Genomic DNA, 22967 nt, shown 5'->3' with positions numbered 1-22967 from the left:
TCATTTGTGGTGACTGGAGAATGTTTGACTTTCTTCAAGAACTCCTGGATTGTTTTCACTGTTTTCTTGGGTTTTGTTTTCAGTCTGAATTTATCAAGCTGTCTCTTGTCACATCATCGGTGAAAACTAGTGACTCAGTGCTACTGGAAAGCATGCATGCCCATCCCATGGTTAGCACGTGTTTACCAGATGTTGTGTGATTGTGGATAATGAGCTGTTAGCGGCCTTCTCTATACTGTACTTCCTGATGTCATTCTGGTGCTGCTTGGTTTTTTTCATCTGTCCAAAATGAACAAAAAATAAAAAACAATACTACTGCTGCTGTCTTTTTACAATATTTTTCCAATGTTGTAAAATATAGCTTTTCTATTCTCGTGACTTATGAATGGTGTGCGCTTTGTGATCAAGCCTCTATATTTACTCTTGTGAAGTCTCTGTGACAGACGTGGATGATGAAATGTTTTCCTGCTGGATTTGTCTTCATTTGGCTGGGTGGTGTGAAGGGTTTTTATTCACGGGGAGGGATACTGTGATCATTCACCAATATTGTCTTCATTTTCATGTTGCAGAGCTCAGCAATGTGTTCTTTCGCTTCTCAGAATTGACCAAACTGCTGATTTGAATGCTGTTTCTGCTATCTTCCTGATGGATTTTCTATGTTTTTGCAGCCTAAGGGTATTCTGTTTCATTTGGTGTCAGAGCCCCCTTTAGTGTGTATTCAAGCCTCACAGAAACAACTTCCATTTTTGGAATTGATTTATGACTTTGATGATTTTAGTAAAATTGTCAACTTACAGTTTAGCCCAGGGGTCACCAATCCTGGTCCTCGAGGGCCGGTGTCCTGCATGTTTTACATGTTTCGCTGCTTCATTGCACCGTGATAAAAGTGAATGTGTCGTTAAGAGAATTGTGCAGACCTCAATGACAAGATGATGACGATGATTTATTAGAATCAGGTGTGTTAAAGCAGAGAAAACTCTAAGGCCACGTTTACACATAAGTATTTACAAAAACGGATATTTCCCCCTCTAAGTTTTGAAAAATACCCTTGTTTACACGAACCTGCATAAATACGCTGTTAAGGTGCTATGAGCAGCCAAACCTGCAGGGGGCAGTGTAACGAGAAGCATAAAGTCATGCTAGCCAATCGGAATCCTGGAAAAAAAACGTCAACAAATGACACACGTGAAGCCTGAATATTATGGTTCCGCGTTAAATCGACGGCGTAGCCTACGTACGGTGCGCGTCGCCGCGTACCCTACGCCGTAGGTTCTGCGTTGGTGTAACGCGGAACCATAAATCAGCCTTCACTGCCAGTTACTTCCAAGACGGAACGAGAGTCTTTCGTTTGGAGTGACAGAGAAGTGGAGTTACTTTTAAGTGTGACTTTAGAATATAAAACAGGTAAAATGCAAGAAAATATTGACGGTGGCCAAACAAATTGTAAACACAGGTCGCACAAATGATGCTGGTGACGTTTCTGTTGCATAATGTGACGTTCTGAAGCCTAAATCTCCGTTTCTCTCTGTTTACAAGCAAACGTGAAAACTGAGTTTTTGAAAATCTCCACTTTGGCCGGAGTTTTCAGAAATTATCGTTTTTGGTGACTTTGAGCTTAATTTTCGTGTAAACGAACGGCCAAAACGCATGAAAACGCCACCGTTATTGCTACGTGTAAACGGGGCCTAAAACATGCAGGACACCGGCCCTCGAGGACCAGGATTGGTGACCCCTGGTTTAGCCACTAAAAGAGAAAAGGATGCAAATGCTAATTTTAGAAAAAGTAGCTATTTTTAATCGTTCCTCTGTTTGGATGTAGATAACCCCAAATGAAGGCTTTATTGGCAAATAAGTATGACTGTAGTTGATTCAACTCAAGTCCCTGAAATCCATCCCCTCCTCCGTCACTTCTGGTGTGCCCCAGGGCTCTGTCCTGGGGCCCCTACTCTTCATCATCTACCTCCTTCCCCTCGGCAATATCTTCCGCAAATTCAATGTCCACTTCCATTGCTATGCTGATGACACCCAGCTCTACCTCACCACCAAACCCTCATCCTCTCTCCCGCCCACCTCCCTTACTGACTGCATTTCTGAAATAAAAACCTGGTTCACCCAAAACTTCCTTAAATTAAACAGCAATAAAACAGAGGTTCTCCTCATTGGCACCAAATCCACCTTATCCAAAACCGACTGTTTCACCCTCCCCTCAAGCTAAGAGCCTGGGTGTCATCCTGGACAGCACACTATCTTTTCAATCTCATATCAATAACATTACCCGGTCTGCCTACTTCCATCTACGTAACATCAATTGCCTCCGCCCCTCCCTTACCCCCCACACTGCCGCCATCCTTGTTCACAGCCTCGTCACTTCCCGCTTGGACTACTGCAACTCTCTCCTCTTCGGCCTCCCTCACATATCCCTCCATAAACCCTAACTGGTCCAGAATTCAGCTGCCCGCATCATAACTCGGACCCCTCCATCCATCACATCACTCCTGTCCTCCAACAGCTCCACTGGCTCCCGGTTCAGTTCCGTATCCAGTTCAAGGTCCTCCTGTATGCATTCAAGGCCATCCACAACCTCGCCCCCCCATATCTGTCCGATCTCCTCCACGTCCACACTCCCTCCCGAGCCCTAAGATCCTCTTCATCCCTACAACTGTCTGCCCCCTCCGCCCGTTTCACCACCATGGGGAGCAGAGCATTCAGCCGCTCTGCTCCTCGTCTCTGGAACTCTCTACCACCCCAACTCAGGAACATTGACTCATTCACTCACTTCAAATCACAACTCAAAACTCATCTGTTCAAGACTACCTATCCCATCTAACAATTCATCTCTTTTAATGTTCTTACCTCTGCTGTTTTTTTTAATGCTTTTGATGTTGTTTTTAAATGTATTCTGCTATTATTTTAACATGTTGTGTACGGCGACCTTGAGTGCCTAGAAAGGCGCCTTAGAAATACAATTTATTATTATTATTATAACTGTGCACACAGCCATAAACTACTTTATGCAATCTGTAAAATCCTTTAGTGCTTTTACACAGGTAATATTGTTTTTTTATTTTTTCTTCGCTGACTGACTAACTACTATATACATCACATTGATGTTTCCATACAGTGCTGATTTATTTGTGTGTTTCCCTCTCTGTATGGTGTTGTAGCAGCAATGCCTGTGTATTGCTGTTATCTGGTGAGAACAACCGGTCTCTTGTTGCCTTGCAGACGGATATTGTTCTCTTTTTCTCAACATGAGTAAAATATAAAGCCACACATGCACCAGCAGTTTTTCTCTCTTTCCCCCTCTCTCTCTTTCTCACTCAAACTCTCACTCTCTCACACACACATGTGCGCACACAGATGAAAATAGTGAGATAGATCTTTTTGAAGTACAATTTCATCCTTTCCTCGTGTCACGTTTCACTTTTTTTGCAGCAAAGAAGAGAGGGGAATTCAGTCTCTTGGAGGCTTCCTTTAAATGTGTGCTGGCCAGAACAAAGACTTTTTGTTCAGTTAAAACACAAGAATGAGGGCTCAATATACATTTTACATGTAGATATTACTCATAGATACATGTACGGTACAGAAAACACACACAGGGGCTTCGCAGTTCAATATGTTGCATTTCAGGTCTCTGCTCAAGAGGTGCTTGAATATATATATATATATATATATATATATATATATATATATATATATATATATATATATATATATGTATCTATATATTATATGTAATATATGTGTGTGCGTTCCTGTGTGCATGTTCTAATTCCATGTGTAGGAGAGGCCACATTCACATATACAGTCAAGTAAAAAGAAATTCTGTACATATTCTATGATTTTATGTATCAAAACTATTAAGACAACCATCTTGTCCCGACCTGATCTTAAAATCAGGTAAATACAACATCAGACGAACAGAGAGACATGACATATTACAAGGTGTCAGTTATGATTTAAGCAATTATTATTATCTTACTGCAGATGTAATATGTGAAAAACTGCACATTTTCAGCTTCAAAAATAATGGCTAAATAGCATATACTTGATTAATTAGGATCTTCAACGGTGACCACTTCTATGCAAATAAAAAAAATGTTACATAAATGTGTATGTTAACAAATGGCAAAATTAGGCAGAGGACCTCACATTGACTATGTTCAAACTGCAGCTCAATTCTGGATATTTTTTACCCATATATCACAATCTTTAATGACAGTCTGAATCTTTTTCAAATCTGACCCAGGCCACTTTCATATGTGGTCCTAAATCGGATACATAAACGATCTGTGTCGAAGTGGCCGCAGTAAGAACGGTCATGTCATGTTTAATCCGACATTGATGTAACAGGAGATGAGTGTTTTGTCCAGAAAGTCTAGAGGAGAGGTGCTTCCTCAACATCTTGAATTTATGGTTGAACGTAATGTCTGTGAAGACCCTGATGTCACGATCCCACTTCTAGTTCTACTTCTGGTTCCAACTCTGCATCCACACATACAGTACCTCTGCGGAAAGGTGGCAGCCACTGCTGCACAAAAGGCCATTATCAACATTTGTGCTCTCCTCTTTCTCAATCTCCGGCTTTCCATCATCGGCTGGATATCATTTTGTTGGTTCTGACTGTGCAAGTACTTCCAAATTGCGAGACAAAGATGTGGAGCATCCATATTTACTACTGTAAACACCACTCACTATATGTGACGTTGCGTTGTTCTCTGCGCATACGTGTCACTTCAGTATCATTTGCACTTAAGTGTAATGAAGGTCGCCTTAAAATGATAATGTGAACAACCACGGAAAAAAGTTGTTTTTTGGTTAAAAATTGGATTTGAGCATTAACACCTGCAGTGTTTGATGCCTTTTTCATCAAACTCGTGAGCAAAATCTGAAATGCTAGCATGAGTATGCTTGTTTCTCCTTCTACAGGGCTTAATATTGTTAAACAATTGCAAGAATATGGGGTGTGTAAAGAGCAAGGATGCATGTCAAAGCTGGACAAAGCTCTGATACAGGATCCCTCGGATGGTACTATATCAAAAGGCTTCATCCATCACTAACTGATATAGGGACGAGTGAGGAATTACTTTGTGAAATCTTTTTCAAGTACTAGAATATAGTTGCACATTCACAAATGCAACTTAAAAATACTGTGTGAAAACCTTCTGGAAATGTCAGTTGTGTTAATCTTTCCAGAGGTGGCATCAGCCTCCTATGAGCATCCTGGTGAGGTTCTGGGATAAACCAAACACATAGTGGAAATAACCATTTGGATCAGAGAAGCCAATATTCCATATCTGTTTTGGAAGCAATGTTTGCCAGAGACAACAAGTCTGCAGTCCTGATTTGTCTCCAAAATAATTTGTGTGAGGAATATTATAATAATAAAACAAAAATGAAAATGTGACAACAATTATTTGTAGGGATTGCTGCGACGGGTAACTCTGAAAGTTATTGATTTATGGGGTTTACATACTTCTTCGATCACTGCTTCTGCATTTTGTCCGAGCTTTGGCTAGATAATGGCAGTCTAATATGTCTTTGTTGTTCACTTGGGGTTGTTACCTCATTTTAAGGATTAAGGACCCATTTCAGGGACCCGATTATTTTTTTCATAATTTATTTACCTGTTCAGAACTGAAAATGGACGTAACTTCTTTTCCACATGACTACATGTTTTTCTCCAAAGGCTCTGCAGCAGGTGTTTTTTAATCTCACTCACAACACTGGGACATTTTTTTCTTCCCTTCATCCTCTTCTTCTGTTTCACACTGTACACTCTCTTTTCTCGTCTCCTCGGTTTTCTCTGGTGGTTGGGCTTTGTTGCTATTTGTTGTGTCCCCAGGGGGATCTCAGATTATATTTTATGCAAACATACATCCTGCAATCATTAGCAACTTATTTCACACTCACTTTTCATTCATTTTAATAGCTATTTTGGTTTGGGTGCTGCCTCTTACTGCTGCTTCTTCCTTTCACACATGCCTTCGCTTGTTTTGCATCCCTGAGACAAAATGATTTAGCTGAGCAGGTCATTGTGAATTCATGTTGCTAGATTGTGAGCATTTTGGATTCACATTTTATTGAGGATGTCTTATGAGTTCAAATGCAACGGCTCTAAAATGAATCCATGTGTATACGATAGGAATAATGTGGTAAAATATTATAATGGCATTTTAATTTATTTATTTTCGTAAATCAGCATTTCATCATCAGTATTTTTCTTGTTAATTTGTTACATTTTCCCTGTTAAATTGCCTTTAACAGGGTGATTTTGGATTGTTGATAGTGTCCTGTCCACCTGTAGTAAACGATGGCCACTGAGTCTCAGTTTGGAGAATCAGAGAATATTTTCGATGGAGAGTTAGCCTAACAGCTACCCAGAGGTAGATAACTCCAACCTCATAAACTTTAGATTGGATCAAGTGAACGCTATGGTGTGGAGTTTTACACCGCCTCTCTTATGTACCTTTCAACACAGTTAATTTTGTGACATGGCTTCGTAATATGAATTGTGTTGTACAGACCACCGACTCCATTGCGACACGAACATTCCTGCATTTAAGAAAATGTACCGGCAAAGTACATAACAAAAGTGTTGCGGTCTAAGAATGTTTAATGTAGGGTTTTCTTGAGCTACTGTGACATTTACAAAGTTTGACTTGTGGTCATGGAAAAGTGGTTCAGCTCTCCATATGAATTCCTAATAAGAGCATGCTGTTGATGTGATCTACAGCCGGTCAGGTACTAAATATCGCATAAATACCTCATACTCAGGTGCTTCCAGCAGTTCTACTCTGGAAAAAAAAACATCCCTCTTAACTTATTCAATGCTCTTTTGCTTATTCAATTCAAAAGGTTAAAAACAATACCGAGGTTTGTTATAGAGGCAAATCTACTCAGTGCTGAAGTGTTTCAAGACTGTGAATTATAAGGTAATTATTTCTGACCATTAGCTCCCCTAACGCTCCAGTGCCCAGCACTCATCTTATTGCAGTGTAGTCTAACTTTTTGATTGAATGTCTCACTCTTTTAGCATCTCTTCCTGTCTTGGTCATTTTTCTTCTCCACTTGTGCTTTCTCCGATGCTTACTTGGAGAAAGCAATGGTCCTCATGGTCTGGGTGTGGTTTTTTGAGTACTCCGCTCTGTACCTTCGCAGGACGAGAAATCCACTTTCTTCCAGTTCGGCGCAGCCCTTCAACAGGAAGCTCTGCTTATGCTCGCTATCATGGAGGAGTACGACTGGCATGTTTTTTCCATCGTCACTTCAAAGTTTCCAGGGTATCAGTCATTCATCAGTACACTCAAGATAACTGTGGATCACAGGTGAGGAATGAACTTTTCTGCAGTCACAGACACAAACACTTATCCACACACACGCACACGCACACACATACACACACATACACATTATTTTCATCCTTAACCTTTATTTATTGCTGCTGACAAGATTAAGCACCTTCTATTATTTATTGGTGTGTTCTTATAGCTTTGTGCGCTGGGACCTGCAGAGTGTAGTGACGCTCGATGCTGTAGATGGCGACCCAAACTCAAAATCACACATTGCTCTCAAGAGGATCCAGAGCCCAGTTATACTGCTATACTGCTCCAAGGATGAGGCTGTGTAAGTTTGTCATTTCCCTCTGTTGTTTGTGTCTCTGTCACACCCTGCACAGATTTGGTCTGTGAATCTGTCTAATCTCATCGACAGATATATCCTGGAGGAGGCTCGGTCCTTGGGTCTGATAGGAGCTGGTTACATCTGGATTGTGTCCAGCCTCACCACTGGAAACCCAGACTTTACCCCTGAGGTAGTGAGGCCACAGATGTAGTAACAGTTGGCCACTTCTAAGTCAATTGACTTTAAGCGTTTTTGATTCCTGGCTGTCGCAGGTCATCTGCGGCCTTTTCTGTTTCCACTTGTATTTATTTACCCTAGCTAAATTTAATGAGTTAATCAGCTCAGTCATGGTGTACATTAATTATATATATATATATATATATATATATATATATATATATATATATATATATATATATATATATATATATATATATATATACCATATTTTTAAGCTTGGTAAATACAGCAATAAGCATTCATCACATTGCTTTGTGAGGTTCTCATTTTCTAGCAGCATTTCCACAGAGCTGAAGGTTTCATAACATTACAAGTCTCTGTTTTCTAAATATCATCCATCTAAATTATATATTTTTATAGTCCAAACAGGATAGAAGTGTGAGTAAATAATTCAAAGTTTAGCAGAACAGAAATGAAGACACCACTCTGCAATATTGCATAAATGCCAAGTTATTCATTATTGAATCACCCCTGAATAATAAGTACATTATTTCATTTTATGACCAATTAAAAACAGACTGTATCTAAATTAAAGAAACTCAACATTCGTATCACAAATACAATTTTGATCACCTCCTAGCATCAAAGGACCTCAAGGTTTTGAGCCTATAGGCTATATGAACATCGGCTCTGATGATTTTGAGACTTCATAAAGATAGAAAAATATACAAAGATTTAAACAACCTAAACATTTCTGGAAACAGAATTTTCTTTATATTTTTTTTTTTTTTTTTTTTTTATCAACAGAGTTTTATGAATAACAGGAAGTTCTGAATAAGCCATAGTACCCATGATCCGTTTTGCGGTGGCTGTCCTCCCGAAATGATGTCTGTTAGTGTCGTTGGCAACTGTTTCAGGCTTGGCACAGGAGCTAAGATTGAAAATCTGTGAGTTTTATGAGGTTCAGTTTTTATGACAGCTCTGACTGCAAAATGCCAACTTGTACATAAAACACTCTAAACAACAGCAAAACCAGTATATACATGTATGTGTATGTGTGTGTACATATATATACATATATATCCTGCCTATTGATTATTATTACGAAATGTAATAATATTAACTTGCTGTCAGACTGGCAATTGATCATTATGTGGAAAACTCTTAACACTCACAAAAGATGTTTGCTGATTTGTCCTCGAGCCATTGCCAGTGGCCAACTGATATTTAACAAGCCAAATATCTGTAGGCATCAGGGAGATCTCCATTTCAGGTTCAGCCAGTGAGAGATCAAAGCATTTGCTAATGTCACTATGAGGAAGGGAATCCCGCAGGAGAAGCATGCAAAGCAAGGGAGAGACACACACAATGTGCCATACCACAAACCAAGCAGGCAGCTACTTTTTCATGACAAAAGATGTGTTATTCACCTTCAAATTTTCTGTGGAGCACAGCCAATCCCTGTCTGCTAATGTGCAATCCTACATCCATTTTCTTGTCCTTTCTCTTCCGTTTTGTGTTATAAGCAAATCAGCACACAAAGAGCTTGTGCCACTGGTTTCCTCCCTTGGATTATTTTCAAATAATCAACTTTTGTTTTACATGCGATTAAAACTTTTCCACATGAGTTTTGTTGATAATACTTGGTCTGGAGACCAATCAGGTGACCCTGACACTGTTATGTAGTGTCTGTCTGCAACAGTCACATAATATGAGTACCAAATTAACATTAATACTCATTATTGCAAGATGGCAAGTCATGGCCACTGGGGTCGATTGAGTGACTCGCTACTGGGGACTGGTCCCAAAAGCATGTTAATCTCCACTGACCTCCATGTTAAAATGCCCAACTTTTCAGTAGAAATAAACTAATTTACAGCCTGGTTCAAAAACAGGTTGTGGTCTTCATAGCTAGAGTCCACATCCCTGATAACCATACTGGGATGAATATTTTTGTACCACATCAGGTAAAATTATACATATAATAAATGTATATATTATTATGGGATGTGGACTTTTGATTGGTGGCTAGCCAATGACTAACTGTCATCACTGTCGCTGCTTAGCGCTTAGCACTGTGTTGACTTCTGAACAAAGCTTCTGAGCTGTGAATATACTTAACAGTACAAATTCATTCATATTTTGAAGAGAATATGTTTTTTTTTGTGCTATTAATTTTCCTAAGGAACCACAGTGACTGGTTGTGGGTTAGTCTGGAAGAGTCTGAGGACAAAGCTTAGCCAAGAGCAGACAGCTAGCATTGAACGAGCATAAGCTAAATGCAGCCGTCAATTCTGATTTCACCACAGAAAAAACATTTGAGATGGGAGCTCCTGCTGCAAATATTTGCTAGCAACTCTACAGTCCCTTTGTGTGGATCAAGTGAAGGAGCTGAGACCCATTTCAGAAGCTTCCCAAGTGCAGGTCTGCTGGGAACTGCAGTCAAGGCGGTAGACTTGATCAACTCTGATGGCTGCAGACCAAGTGACCACAGGTCCTTGGGGAGCTCCGCTCGTCCTCATTTCAGTTCCTGCAACGCTTATTCCAGATGACGTTTTTGAAGCAACACTCAAAAAGTGTATGTTAGTATCAAATTTGATAAGAAGTAATGTAGTAATACAAATTAGTATGAATATACCTCAGTATAATAATATAGTATTAAATGGGTTAGCATAAGCCAAGTCAGCCAAGCTAAAATGGCTAACTGGTAATTGACATAAAGTGATCGTCTTCCAGCAGGCGTCCCATGTGGGTTTGGACCAGCCAAGAAACCTACAAAACACTCTTCAGGAAACCTATGGTGATGTCAAAGGGGGTTGCTCAGTATACAGTCTTTGGATTTGATCTGGGTTATTGTCACAGAAGGATTTTGTAGACAATTTAATCTACTAACTCATACAAATAAATACTTCCGTAGCAGTTTACAAGTTCAGCTTAAGTTACCCTAGTGATCTGTTCAGGTTAAATTGGAGCCACTTTTTTGTCTGGCAAAACAACAAACAAAAAAATAATACAAATGTATAATATTAAGCATTAATAATAATATAATATTAATATTTTAAATATTAATTATACATTATATATTATTTATGAACATAAAAAGATTAACCACAACCAGAATATCAACAAAACATAACCCCTGGAAACACAATAGTAGAACAAGACACAAAACAGAGGTTACAAAGAAAAAACACAGAAAAACCTAGACAGAAACCACAGGCCACGACAATGTGAAGTATTTTAAACAATAAATGTTGAGCAGTAATCAAGCAAAGTCCAGCTTAGTCACAAAACTGGTTCCCTCTATACTAGGGAGGATAATGTAAACAATTAAAACTAAAGATGAACACTGTTCAACTTCAAGTGACTTTTAATTTTTACAGGCCTGTATTTAAAAGTAGGGAATCGAAATTGTTAGATCTTGATTTTTGCAAAAAAATGTCTTCAAATCAGGGTTGATGAAATGACTATAAGATGACCCACCTTTATTTTGTTTGGAATAATTGATGTTGCACAGGCTTTACTGGGTTCTGTACAATCCCCTCAATTACACCCAGTGCTTGTTTACTTGTTTTTCAAAAACCTTTCAAATATGGATTTTCCTTTTTCTACTGTCCATCATTCTGCTCGACATAAATTGTTATATTGAGTAGACTAGATCTGATCAGGCTCCAGCAGATGCCCCGTGAACCGGGTACAGAAAATGGATCGATGGATAGAAATGATCAAAATGGTCTCGGATTACGAAGTAAAAACAAATTAAAGCTGCAAGCAGCGATGAACGGGCCCTGGCACCCTTGTGCACGTTCAGGCGTGCTGCAGTGGAAGCGCTTGTATGACTTGCATGTAGATTCTTCAGGCCTGGACATTTAGCGGATGACACCACCCACAACTCTCTATATCAAACTATTCAAAAGTTATGGCAGAAAATAGGAACTATCAAATATCGATCAATCAGAACAAGGGGCGGGGCTAATTTGCACCAATTATGTTCAAGGACTCAAAACAGAGTCCGATGACACCACCCGCGAGTCTTTATGTCAAACCATTCAAAAGTTATGGCAGACAGTAGGAACTATCAAATATGGACCAATCAGATGAAGTGGGGGCGTGCTTTTTGGCGTCTATCATCGCCACTGTAACGCTTTTGACTGAGAAAAGTAATGAGCATCGTCGGAGGATCGAGATGCACATTTTGATGTATAGCACACCTGGGTGCATGTTACGGTTCGGGCCGCATTAACTGTCGAAGAAGTGGCATACATTTCGCCAGAATTACACGATTAATTCAAAATGGCCGACTTCCTGTTCGGTTTCGGCCATGGCTCCAAGAGACTTTTCTTTAAGTTGCGACATGATACAGGTGTGTACCGATTTTCCTGCATGTACGTCAAACCGTATTGTGGGGCTTGAGGCACAACGTTTTCTAGGGGGCGCTGTTGAGCGTTTAGGCCACGCCCATTAATGCAAATCATGAAATATCAAATTTTTCGCCAGGCCTGGCTTGCATGCAAAATTCGGTGACTTTTGGGGCACGTTTAGGGGGTCAAAAAGGCCCTCATTTTGTCCAAAAAATTAAAACGAGGAAAAAAATAATAATTCCTACATATACAATAGGGCCTTCACACTGTAAGTGCTCGGGCCCTAAATATTGTTGAGTAGACTAGTGTATCGTGAGACAAACTCACACTCTTTTTAATGACAGTAGCAAGATGAGGGCAACACCGGAAAGAGCTGTTTAGTTTACAAACATGAAGTATGTTCACACTTATGTAATTGCCGCCTATGAGTTATTTCAGGATGTCACAGGGGACCAAAAAACTCCTCTGTTCGATACTTAGGATATATACAGATATATACAGTATATATATATACACACACACACACACACACACACACACACACACACACACACACACACACACACACACACACACATACACACATGTATGGATTTTTAAAAGTGTGGTAAATTGTTGAACTGAAGTTAAATTGAATCCTACACAGCAGTGCTGCTTCTTACATCTCCTTTCTTCTCAGATGTTTCCCCTGGGTATGATCTCCGTGTCCTATGACGACTCAGAGTACCCGCTGGAGAGGCGGGTGCGGGATGGGGTGGGCATCATTTCCTTTGCAGCCACCTCCATGCTGCGGGAGAAAGGAGAGCTGCCAGAGGCCCAGAGCAGCTGCTACAGCACAGCATCAGACAGGAGCCCGGGGAAGCTGCCGCCTAGTGCCCTGCGCAGGTGTGTTCACCCGTTTGTATATATGTCTCTGTGTGTCTGTCTGTGATGAGTGTAAGGAGATCAAGGTCTAAGGACTTGCATAACTCAGCCTGTCTTTGTAGCTGAGTGTTCAGCAGTCTTACATAACTATTTTTCTAATGCTCTAATGAGAGGGGTAGTATGGAGAAAGGCACCATAGATGACAGCAGTGTTAAACACTGTGATTTTCAAATGACATTTAGTCGCTGTGCAGAGACTGATCAGTTTGTAATCCAACTGTGCTGTCCTAAATGAGAAACAAAGAGCCCAACCGCAGGCAGACCTCCAGGTTGTTGTTGCCCCTATTTACCTGCATCGCATCATGATGAGACACACTATCATTAAGTCAGAATTAAAACTGGTTTTGCCTCCTTTATTCTCTCTTTATTGTTGTTACACAGCTCCATGTGGCGCATATGTGTCCTCTGATGTCACTATTGATGAATGCCTAGTCAGTTCCATCAAACAAGAAGGGGGGAGACAAAGGGACATGTACAAACATCCCTGCAGGCACATACACACTGAACATCCACAAATGTCAACGCACAATTACAGTAATGCTGATCATATTGTTTTCTAACAGGTCATTGTGCTGTTATTTAGCTACTGCATCATGATATACACTGGCAAAAATGCAAATATAAATTCAGAAGTCTATATTAAACTAAAACATAAAGGTCATCTTGGCTCTGCACATCTATGATGACTTATGAGTTACCTCATTAGAATAATAGCCACAGTGTGATTGTCACCATTATTGCTTTATTATCCTATTTTTCCTCCTTTATTAGCCTATTAGGAGGATACATGTCAAGGCATATACAATACTATTGTTGTTGACAGGTTGATCCGATATAACACAGACCTCAAAATGAACTCTGATATTTTTCTATGAAATTTCAGAAAGAGAGAGGTACCTCATCTGCCCCACTATGTTATTAGATAGAATTTGCATACTTGTCAAAACAACTGGAGCCATTTTTTTCTCATGATGAACTGACAGGTTGGATTTCCCCTACGTTGATTTGAAAGTGGTGAGGCTGTGATCAGAATTCTGCATACATTAGTCTAGATTTAATCTTGCCGCAGTATGCATATAAACAATGTGAGGTGGAGAAAAAGGCATAGGACAAGATAATCCAGCACTATCAAATCTGCTGGATTTCTTCATCATTCTTGCTTGACAGGAATTAATATCGTAAACGCCAGTTTTGTGCATTTTTTAGGTAAAGGTTTCTACAATGGTACAGGTTTGTCCTTTGTTAACTATAAAAGGTTTTTCCTTTTTATGTAACCAGAGTAGCATGCACGCCCCTAAACCGTCACTTCTCTCATACTGTAAATATGCTCCCTGTCAGAAGAAGAATTTTGGAACAGCCCCACTTTCTTTTTTATTCACGCCTTCGCCACACTCACACAATGGCTGCTCAGTATTTCAATTTATAGCTAATGACACATGGTGTTAGCAGGAGCTTTCCAGTGACATAGCTGCTTATCGTGCCTCATCTTTTCAGATAAACAAAAAAAAAAAAGATGATACAAACAAACCTGATATAGAAGGAGACGCCAGTTTCCCAGAATAGACTGCAAAAGCTTTTCTGCTGTATCTATTCAGCCGTGGCAATTCGCTGCGACAAGGGCATCACCTGCTGCACCATTAAGATGGTTGAAACTTGCCTGGACATGCTCTTAATGGATTGAACCATTCTGATCCGTAATCAAGAGCTTCACCTGTACAGCCCAGACGTTTCTCTTATTTGTAATATATGTAGGCTCATATTTAATTACTTGTGTTTGCTTATGGAGGGTTTACTCAAAGAAAAGCTGTTAGGTGTTTGCACAGGGCCTACATGCAAGGGAGACTGGGACCTTCGATTTCCTCTGCCCACAGTGTGAGTGGAGCCGGCTTTGAAAATGCAGGGAAACAGGCCGGCTTCCAAGTCTTTGTAAAAACAGATGATTCCTGTGCCTCTCTCTAATCCACCATCCAACAACAGTGTTCACGTGTGTCGACTTTAATACCTTTCCTGCAGATGAGACAACATAAAATCCCACCTGTTTGAGTGGAGTGTAATTATATAGTTTTACCAACAGTGCAGGCTAAGCACCGCTCAAATGATTCTCCTTATGCATCTCGACTTCCTGTCACAATATTTGACTTTATGCATGAATCCTTCATGACCTCGTACCATGGAAATCACGCATTAAAAAACAGAAGCACTGTTTAAGTGAATGCCTTTGATAATTGTGGGTTTAGATAAATCTAAGACTGAACCGTAGTTTGCTCTTTATTTGAAACCAGAACTTTTTTTCAAATTCAAAAATGTTCATGAAAAAGATATTTCGCTTTGAAAATATATTTATTATTCAAAATATTTATATAATCAAAAATATATTTCAGTCATGTCATATATCAGTATAGCATCTGGCAAACCATGACAGTGTCAAAAATGAATTAAGTTATATGTCACTGAAACAGAATACTAAGATTTAAGACAAAGTCATGACCTTCTTGTAATCTGGTCTTTTCACTAAACCGCTCTCCTGTCCTCCTGTAGGAGTTCATGTTGTTGTCCCCGTCTTAACACTCAGATCATGTTTGTTTTCTGAAAAAATGTTTTACTGGAGTTGATGTATTCTTAATCCCATATCACTATGTGGAAAACTGGATCATTTGCTCCTCTCCACTGCAAGTGTGTAAATGTTTCAGTAAAAGACCTGTTTGCATATGCAGGATAGCTGTAGTGAGTAAGAGAGTGGAGGGCAGCCTCGTTGCACTAGTGACTTGTCTTTCAGGCTTATATCTGTGGAGAAATCAATGCAGAATGTTGATGGGAGAGATATGTAGCCTCTGACTCTTCCCCCTCCTACTCACAAACAGATTCACACACAGATACAGTACACAGTCAGGCATGCATGCGCAGGCAGTGGGTGAAGACAGCAATGATTTAAAGAGGGATGCTCCTGCAGTGATTACAGAGTTCTTAACTTGTTGTTTCAAATGTATCTGCTCCTGTGCTCGCATAGAAACACTGTGACAGATGCAAAACAACATTTCCTTCACTCCATTTTCCCCTGTGTTTCAGACACATGATGCACGTGTGGAACGAAGGGCGAGATCTATCCTTTACTCCAGATGGTTACCAGGCCAACCCCAAACTGGTAGTCATTGTACTGAACAGTGAAAGGATATGGGAGAAGGTAATAAATTAACATGGTGTTCGTTTTACTTTTTTTTTTTTTTTTAAAGAAGCAAAGTAATTAAAAAATGAAAACACTTAATTAAGATGCCCGCTCCTGATTGCGTGTCTGTGTGTCTGTGGTTGGATCACACAGATGGGCCGTTGGGAGAACGGGACGTTGTCACTGATGTTCCCAGTGTGGCCGAGGTATAATGCCTATGGGGATGAGGATGCCGATGAAAACCACCTCTCCATTGTCACATTGGAGGAGAAACCTTTTGTCATCGTTGATAATGTAGACATCCTGACGGGCACGTGTATGAGAAATTCTGTTCCCTGTCGTAGACATGTCAAATTGTAAGTACGCTCGCCAACTGTGTCACTGAACAAATGTGCACACTTGTGTCTCTGTAGCCACTACTCACATGACGGTTAGGTACTAAATTGAAAGTAAAACTTGAAATATATCATAAAAGAAGTTTACGAACCTTAAACAGAGACTTTATGGAGTTATACAGGCACCAGTTTGTTCATTTGTGTGGCGGTATTTGATCACAAGATATTAATTTTGACTATATCTGTTAGTTCCATTGTCAACTCCCTATGCTGCAAAAATTAATTTCACAGAAGGTAAAAAAAAAATTTGGGGCGTTTTAATAATTCTAGTCATAAAAATGTTTCTAACCCCATTGGCAAAGATATTTTTTCTTATTAATAAGACGATTTTCACTAGAATTATGGAATATCACGCTAATTTCTAGAGGGGCTGTTTTTGCAGTGTATATTCACATTTGTTTTTGGTATTCTCAAAACATAAGAATCACACCTTTCTAAATGTGCTCGATCTCTCCAACAGCATAATTGTCAATCAACTGCTCTTTGCTCTTCCACTTTTCTTCTATCCTGAGCCCACTCGTTTTCACTTTATATAATAATGACTCACCATCCATTTGTCCTCACGAGTGATATCCAAATGTATGGAGGCAGCTTTAGGATAAATGTACAGAGTTGTATTCATCCAAGAGGAAACTTCTTTACTTCTCTTACAATGATCAGCCCTTCATTTAATAATTTATAATAAGAATATTTGCTCTATAATGAAAAAAAAAACTATCTTTGTTCTTGATTTTGGTTCCTGCTAACATTGAAAAGTGTAATACACTTTTATTTTAGAGTGATTTGTGTTTTATTTCTAATTAATATAATTTATAATTAAGTTATAACTAATTTAATACTTTTACTCAAAACTATTCAAATTCACAAGCATTCAGCATTAGCTATATAGGGTTTAATTTAATTGTTACAAAATTCTATAAAAATGTTTATTTTATTTGATGAATGTTGGAAAGAATAACATTACAAAGGGATATTTCACATTCATCAGGTAAAAGCTCAACTCCACTTTGATGTCATCATGTCTTGTTGATAATTCCGGCCATTACTCTACTGGATTACTGGAGACTTAACTTTTTCATATTTGATCAGATGTTGAACTTGCGCAGTCGTCTTGGGTGTCCACTGTGGTGATTGAGCGGCTGGGCTGAAAATATGATATTACAATCGGCTTTAGTGGTCCACCACGAGGCCTTTGTAAACATTATATGAGAGTTCTTCCAGTTGACTGACTGGCAGAAGCATTTATCCAGCTGCTAGGCAGTAATTCTGCAAAATATGAGAACGAATGTGAAAAGGTATTTCATGTGAGATCCTGCCCAGAATTGTGTCACTATCCATCTGGAATACTTCCAGGCTGCCATCAAGTCCGGTTCATAAAAGTATTCTGGGCAACAGCTACAACCTGCGCCGTCATTAACCTTCTCACCTGCTTTCTTTTGTTGCCTCCCAATTTTCCCCATCTCCTCTCCTCCCCATTGGCAACTAGGGACTATTCACATCAAATCCCAAATTCTGGTCCTGACACGCAAGGCTCTTCAGGGAGTCGTGTGCTGTATCTGCAGGCTACGGTCTATCCTTACTCTCCAGCTTATGCTCTATTATAAGCAGCCATTTAGCTTTCCACTCCCCGGGGCAGTATCTTCATCATCTCACCTTCATTCGTCTCTCTCCTCTTTTTCATTATAATCTTCTGTAGTTGTTTATTTAATTCCCCTTTTACCTGATTTTCCTGTCTCTCACATCCTCAGTCAGCCCCTCTTATGGAAAATTCCTCCTATCCCTTCACAAGGATGTCTTTATTATTATTGTCTATTTTTTTTACATCCATTTTGTATTTTATGGACGATTTACCTGTTATTGGTGCTCTTGTTAGTAGTTAATGGAAGTTAGGTCCTACAGTAAGTGCAGACTAAACTAAGAACTGTATTTTGATTAGTGTCTCCAATTATTATCTTAACCTCAGTTAACCAACCTAATTGGCATTCTCATTAACCCAGTGGCTGCTGAACACTGGCAAATGTTACACTTTCAAAAACGAACCCTTTATCTATCAACTACATTTTATGTCAGCTGATGGTATAAATATGTTTGAACTGCCATGTAAAATAAAAACACTGCTTTTTTTTTAATCAGTGAGTTTAGTTTCACCAGAATGCATCGAAATGAGTCGAGAAACCTAAAACTAACATCAACTGTGCTTGTCAGTACTACTGTATGGGTAACTATGGGAAAAGTAAAAGCCTGGCACTATTAAAACTCATCATCTTCTGGTGTTCCTAGTAGTGTCTCTACTGAAGCCTGGCTCATAGTCAAGCTATTAACTTGCTTTTTAATGTTTGATCAACCAGGAAGAATGACGACCACATAACTTTGCATCGATCTCACTTCTTAAACACTGAACAGAAAGATAACAGTTATGGTGAAATCTAGACTCACCAGAACACGTCGATTGTGAGTAATCTGTCAGAATGGATATCTGCAGTTAATAATCTTTTACTTGGGTTAGGTTTAAACAGATTACAAACTAAAATATATATGTAATTAATTGCTGATCTGTTGTGATTAACTACAAAGAGACGTGCAATTAATCGCAATTAAAATTTATAATCGCTTGACAGCTTTAATCTCCAAAGATTCTTTTTCTCCCTCAAATAATAACGTGTTGCCGTTCTCTTCTGCAACGATAGTATTGGGGGGATTGCTTTAAAATCTGTGTTGGCTGCAAACTGAATTGATTGTAAATAAGCCTTCATGTCTTCATGATTTCATGGTAGTTCAGTGGGTTTCTATGTGCTTCACACGTCAGGCTTTTAAAACAGCAGAATTCTTTTTCAGCCATCTTTCAGTGGTAAACAATACAACTCACTCCTCACTTTCACAGGGCTTAATAGGCGCTATAGTTGTGACTGAAACATTTTGTCGACTACATTGCTTGTTTAAACAAAGCGGACACATTTTTCAGAAAGTGAGTGTACATAAAACTTTTTCAGACAAACTTATCCTGGATTTATGACAAGTGAATGTTGCTCCAATTATCCCTGATAACTGATAACCTTTGCATTGCAGGACAGGGATTTTTTTTTTTACAGCTCTTTACTAATTTTAACAATTTTACTCACATCTGACTGCATCAGAATGTTCGCAGTTCCTACGGGAGAGTACTTAAATATAAATCATAAGTTCTGTAGGCTTCTTTGTCGGAGTCTCGATTTCAAATATTTCTGTTTTTCTGGCTGATTACTAGACATAACCCATCCTAATGAAAAAAATGAAATCGCTCTTTGAAAGTAGTCTCCTTGTGACAGGCAGCGCTATTGTCATGAATTCAATGAAATCCAACTCCCCAGTTAAACCAGACAGAAGAAAATATTTGCCTTGGGTAGTCATTAGTGAAAGGCTTTGGAAAGACAGGGTTGGACTGTCATAAGGCTAGCGATTAGACAAAACTTAAGAAAAAAAAATCACCTGTAATTATTCTGTTTGAAGATTTATTTTGTTTTGCTGGAATCCACCTTATTAAAATTTCCTCTTTTTTTGATAAAAATGAATAGACAGGATATGCCACAAGAAAGCATTGTATCATAACGAGCATTTAGCAGTACCGTAGGCAGTTACATGAGTGCTCATGGATCTATCTATCTATCTATCTATCTATCTATCTATCTATCTATCTATCTATCTATCTATCTATCTATCTATCTATCTATCTATCTATCTATCTATCTATCTATCTATCTATCTATCTATCTATCTATCTATCTATCTATCTATCTATCTTATCTAGTAGATGAGTTAAGAACACCAGACATTTAAGGAACTCTAATAAATAAAATAAATATATGAACACTGGCAAATGTTACAATGTTACTTTGCAAGTTTTCCCACTTGCAAAGCATGTAGCAGTCTGTAATTTTTATCATAGGTACTCTTCAACTGTGAGTGATGGAATCTAAAAAAAATCCAGAAAAATCACATTGTATGATTTTTAAGTAATTAATTTGCATTTTATTGCATGACATAAGTATTTGATCACCTGTCAACCAGTAAGACTTCCGGCTCTCACAGACCTGTTAGTTCTTCTTTAAGAAGCCCTCCTGTTCTCCACTCATTACCTGTATTAACTGCACCTGTTTGAACTCGTTACCTGTATAAAAGACACCTGTCCACACACTCAATCAAACAAACTCCAACCTCTCCACAATGGCCAAGACCAGAGAGCTGTGTAAGGACATCAGGGATAAAATTGTAAACCTGCACAAGGCTGGGATGGGCTACAGGACAATAGGCAAGCAGCTTGGTGAGAAGGCAACAACTGTTGGCGCAATTATTAGAAAATGGAAGAAGTTCAAGATGACAGTCAATCTCCCTCGGTCTGGGGCTCCATGCAAAATCTCACCTGGTGGGGCATCAATGATCATGAGGAAGGTGAGGGATCAGCCCAGAACTACACGGCAGGATCTGGTCAATGACCAGAAGAGAGCTGGGACCACAGTCTCAAAGAAAACCATTAGTAACACACTACGCCGTCATGGATTAAAATCCTGCAGCGCACGCAAGGTCCCCCTGCTCAAGCCAGTGCATGTCAAGGCCCGTCTGAAGTTCGCCAATGACCATCTGGATGATCCAGAGGAGGAATGGGAGAAGGTCATGTGGTCTGATGAGACTAAAATAGAGCTTTTTGGTCTAAACTCCATTCGCCGTGTTTGGAGGAAGAAGAAGGATGAGTACAACCCCAAGAACACCATCCCAACCGTGAAGCATGGAGGTGGAAACATCATTCTTTGGGGATGCTTTTCTGCAAAGGGGACAGGACGACTGCACCGTATTGAGGGGAGGATGGATGGGGCCATGTATCGCGAGATCTTGGCCAACAACCTCCTTCCCTCAGTAACCTGCTGCAGTGTGTGCAAACCTGGTCAAGAACTACAGGAAACGTCTGATCTCTGTAATCTGTAATTGCAAACAAAGGTTTCTGTACCAAATATTGAGTTCTGTTTTTCTGATGTATCAAATACTTATGTCATGCAATAAAATGCAAATTAATTACTTAAAAATCATACAATGTGATTTTCTGGATTTTTTTTTTAGATTCCATCACTCACAGTTGAAGAGTACCTATGATAAAAATGACAGACTTCTACATGCTTTTCAAGTGGGAAAACCTGCAAAATCGGCAGTGTATCAAATACTTGTTCTCCCCACTGTATGTATATACACACACTTAGCACTGTTGTTCCTCATATCATAGAAAGCTTGTCCCACTTATTTCATACCAAAGTGTTTCGGTGAGGCAAGTCTGAAAAATGTTATGGTTGCTCTTCTGTTTTGCTTCAGTGAGTTGTAATGGAAAATAATCACTATTCTGTCCCAAACAGAGCACGGCCCAATCCTCAAGTGAGCTGTCAAACACTTTAACCGCTAATAGAAATAGCTTGGTCAAGGTGCTGTAAGGGGACTCGAAAATGAGGGCCTTCTCAAACACAGGTGTCCCCAAAGCCAGAACTGACTGAACCAGTGAGGAGGAGATTCATTGGTCTTCTTGGGCAAACATAACATCAATCATCCCATGGCTGGCTGGTACAATGGTGTCAGGACCATTGCAAATCAATCCTGGCCAAGTCAGCGGCATGTGATTACCACAAATCAGAAATTCAACAAATTCACCAGCATCGTGTTGTGGGGCTGGATATCATTGCTTATCTGAACACTGACTTTCAGTCCAATGAAGTAAATCATATTACACAAGAGTATTGTCATGAAATATTGGAGCCGGTTGTTCCTCCTTTTATCCAGCACATTGGACGCAATGGCTGTTTCCACAACAATGTTTTACCACACGTGGAGAACCTCGCAATGAAGAATATTGATCTTCATCCTTTGCCTGCCAGAGGTCCAGTTCTAAGCCCCACAGAAAATCTCTGGGATTAGCTGCTCAGGCGTGTATAACAGCGTTACAGAAAGGCAGCGCCAGCTCCAGACAGGAATTTGCAGCCATTCTTCAGACCCAGATCAGAAACTCCATGAGGAGGTCTATTATGGCCATAATCTTCCCAGCGACAGACGAGCCATCATTCAGCATGTATCCCCCTGTTGCCCACAGCTCTGTTTTACTTTGACACATAAATGCTTATTACGTTCTGTTAACAACATAATGCTTTGTTAAAACAACTACTGTTTTGTTGTAAATTTTATTGTGAAAATCATCAAAATGGTATGAGAGGAACCATTTCAGAGTCAGCCTTGTTAACACCCATCCCATCATCGGTCGCCTTTTACATACTCATTACAGTAATTTCACCTAAGTATGTTTGTTGCTTTAAAA

General features: G+C 39.5%; 1 protein-coding gene across 1 annotated transcript in view; it reads left to right on the top strand.

Moving 5' to 3' along the window:
* Nucleotides 1-22967, top strand: part of grin2ab (glutamate receptor, ionotropic, N-methyl D-aspartate 2A, b) — a 130289-nt gene that overhangs the window by 83435 nt on the left and 23887 nt on the right. Inside the window, exons 5-10 of the mRNA XM_061719805.1 lie at nucleotides 7162-7328; nucleotides 7492-7626; nucleotides 7714-7813; nucleotides 12844-13049; nucleotides 16154-16268; nucleotides 16404-16606. Coding sequence (XP_061575789.1) covers nucleotides 7162-7328; nucleotides 7492-7626; nucleotides 7714-7813; nucleotides 12844-13049; nucleotides 16154-16268; nucleotides 16404-16606 — 926 coding nt within the window. The remainder of the gene's footprint in view (nucleotides 1-7161; nucleotides 7329-7491; nucleotides 7627-7713; nucleotides 7814-12843; nucleotides 13050-16153; nucleotides 16269-16403; nucleotides 16607-22967) is intronic.

This window comes from Cololabis saira, chromosome 1, assembly GCF_033807715.1.
Source record: "Cololabis saira isolate AMF1-May2022 chromosome 1, fColSai1.1, whole genome shotgun sequence".
In the NCBI taxonomy this organism is placed as follows: Eukaryota; Metazoa; Chordata; class Actinopteri; order Beloniformes; family Belonidae; genus Cololabis; species Cololabis saira.
This window is presented reverse-complemented; position numbering and strand designations above follow the sequence as displayed.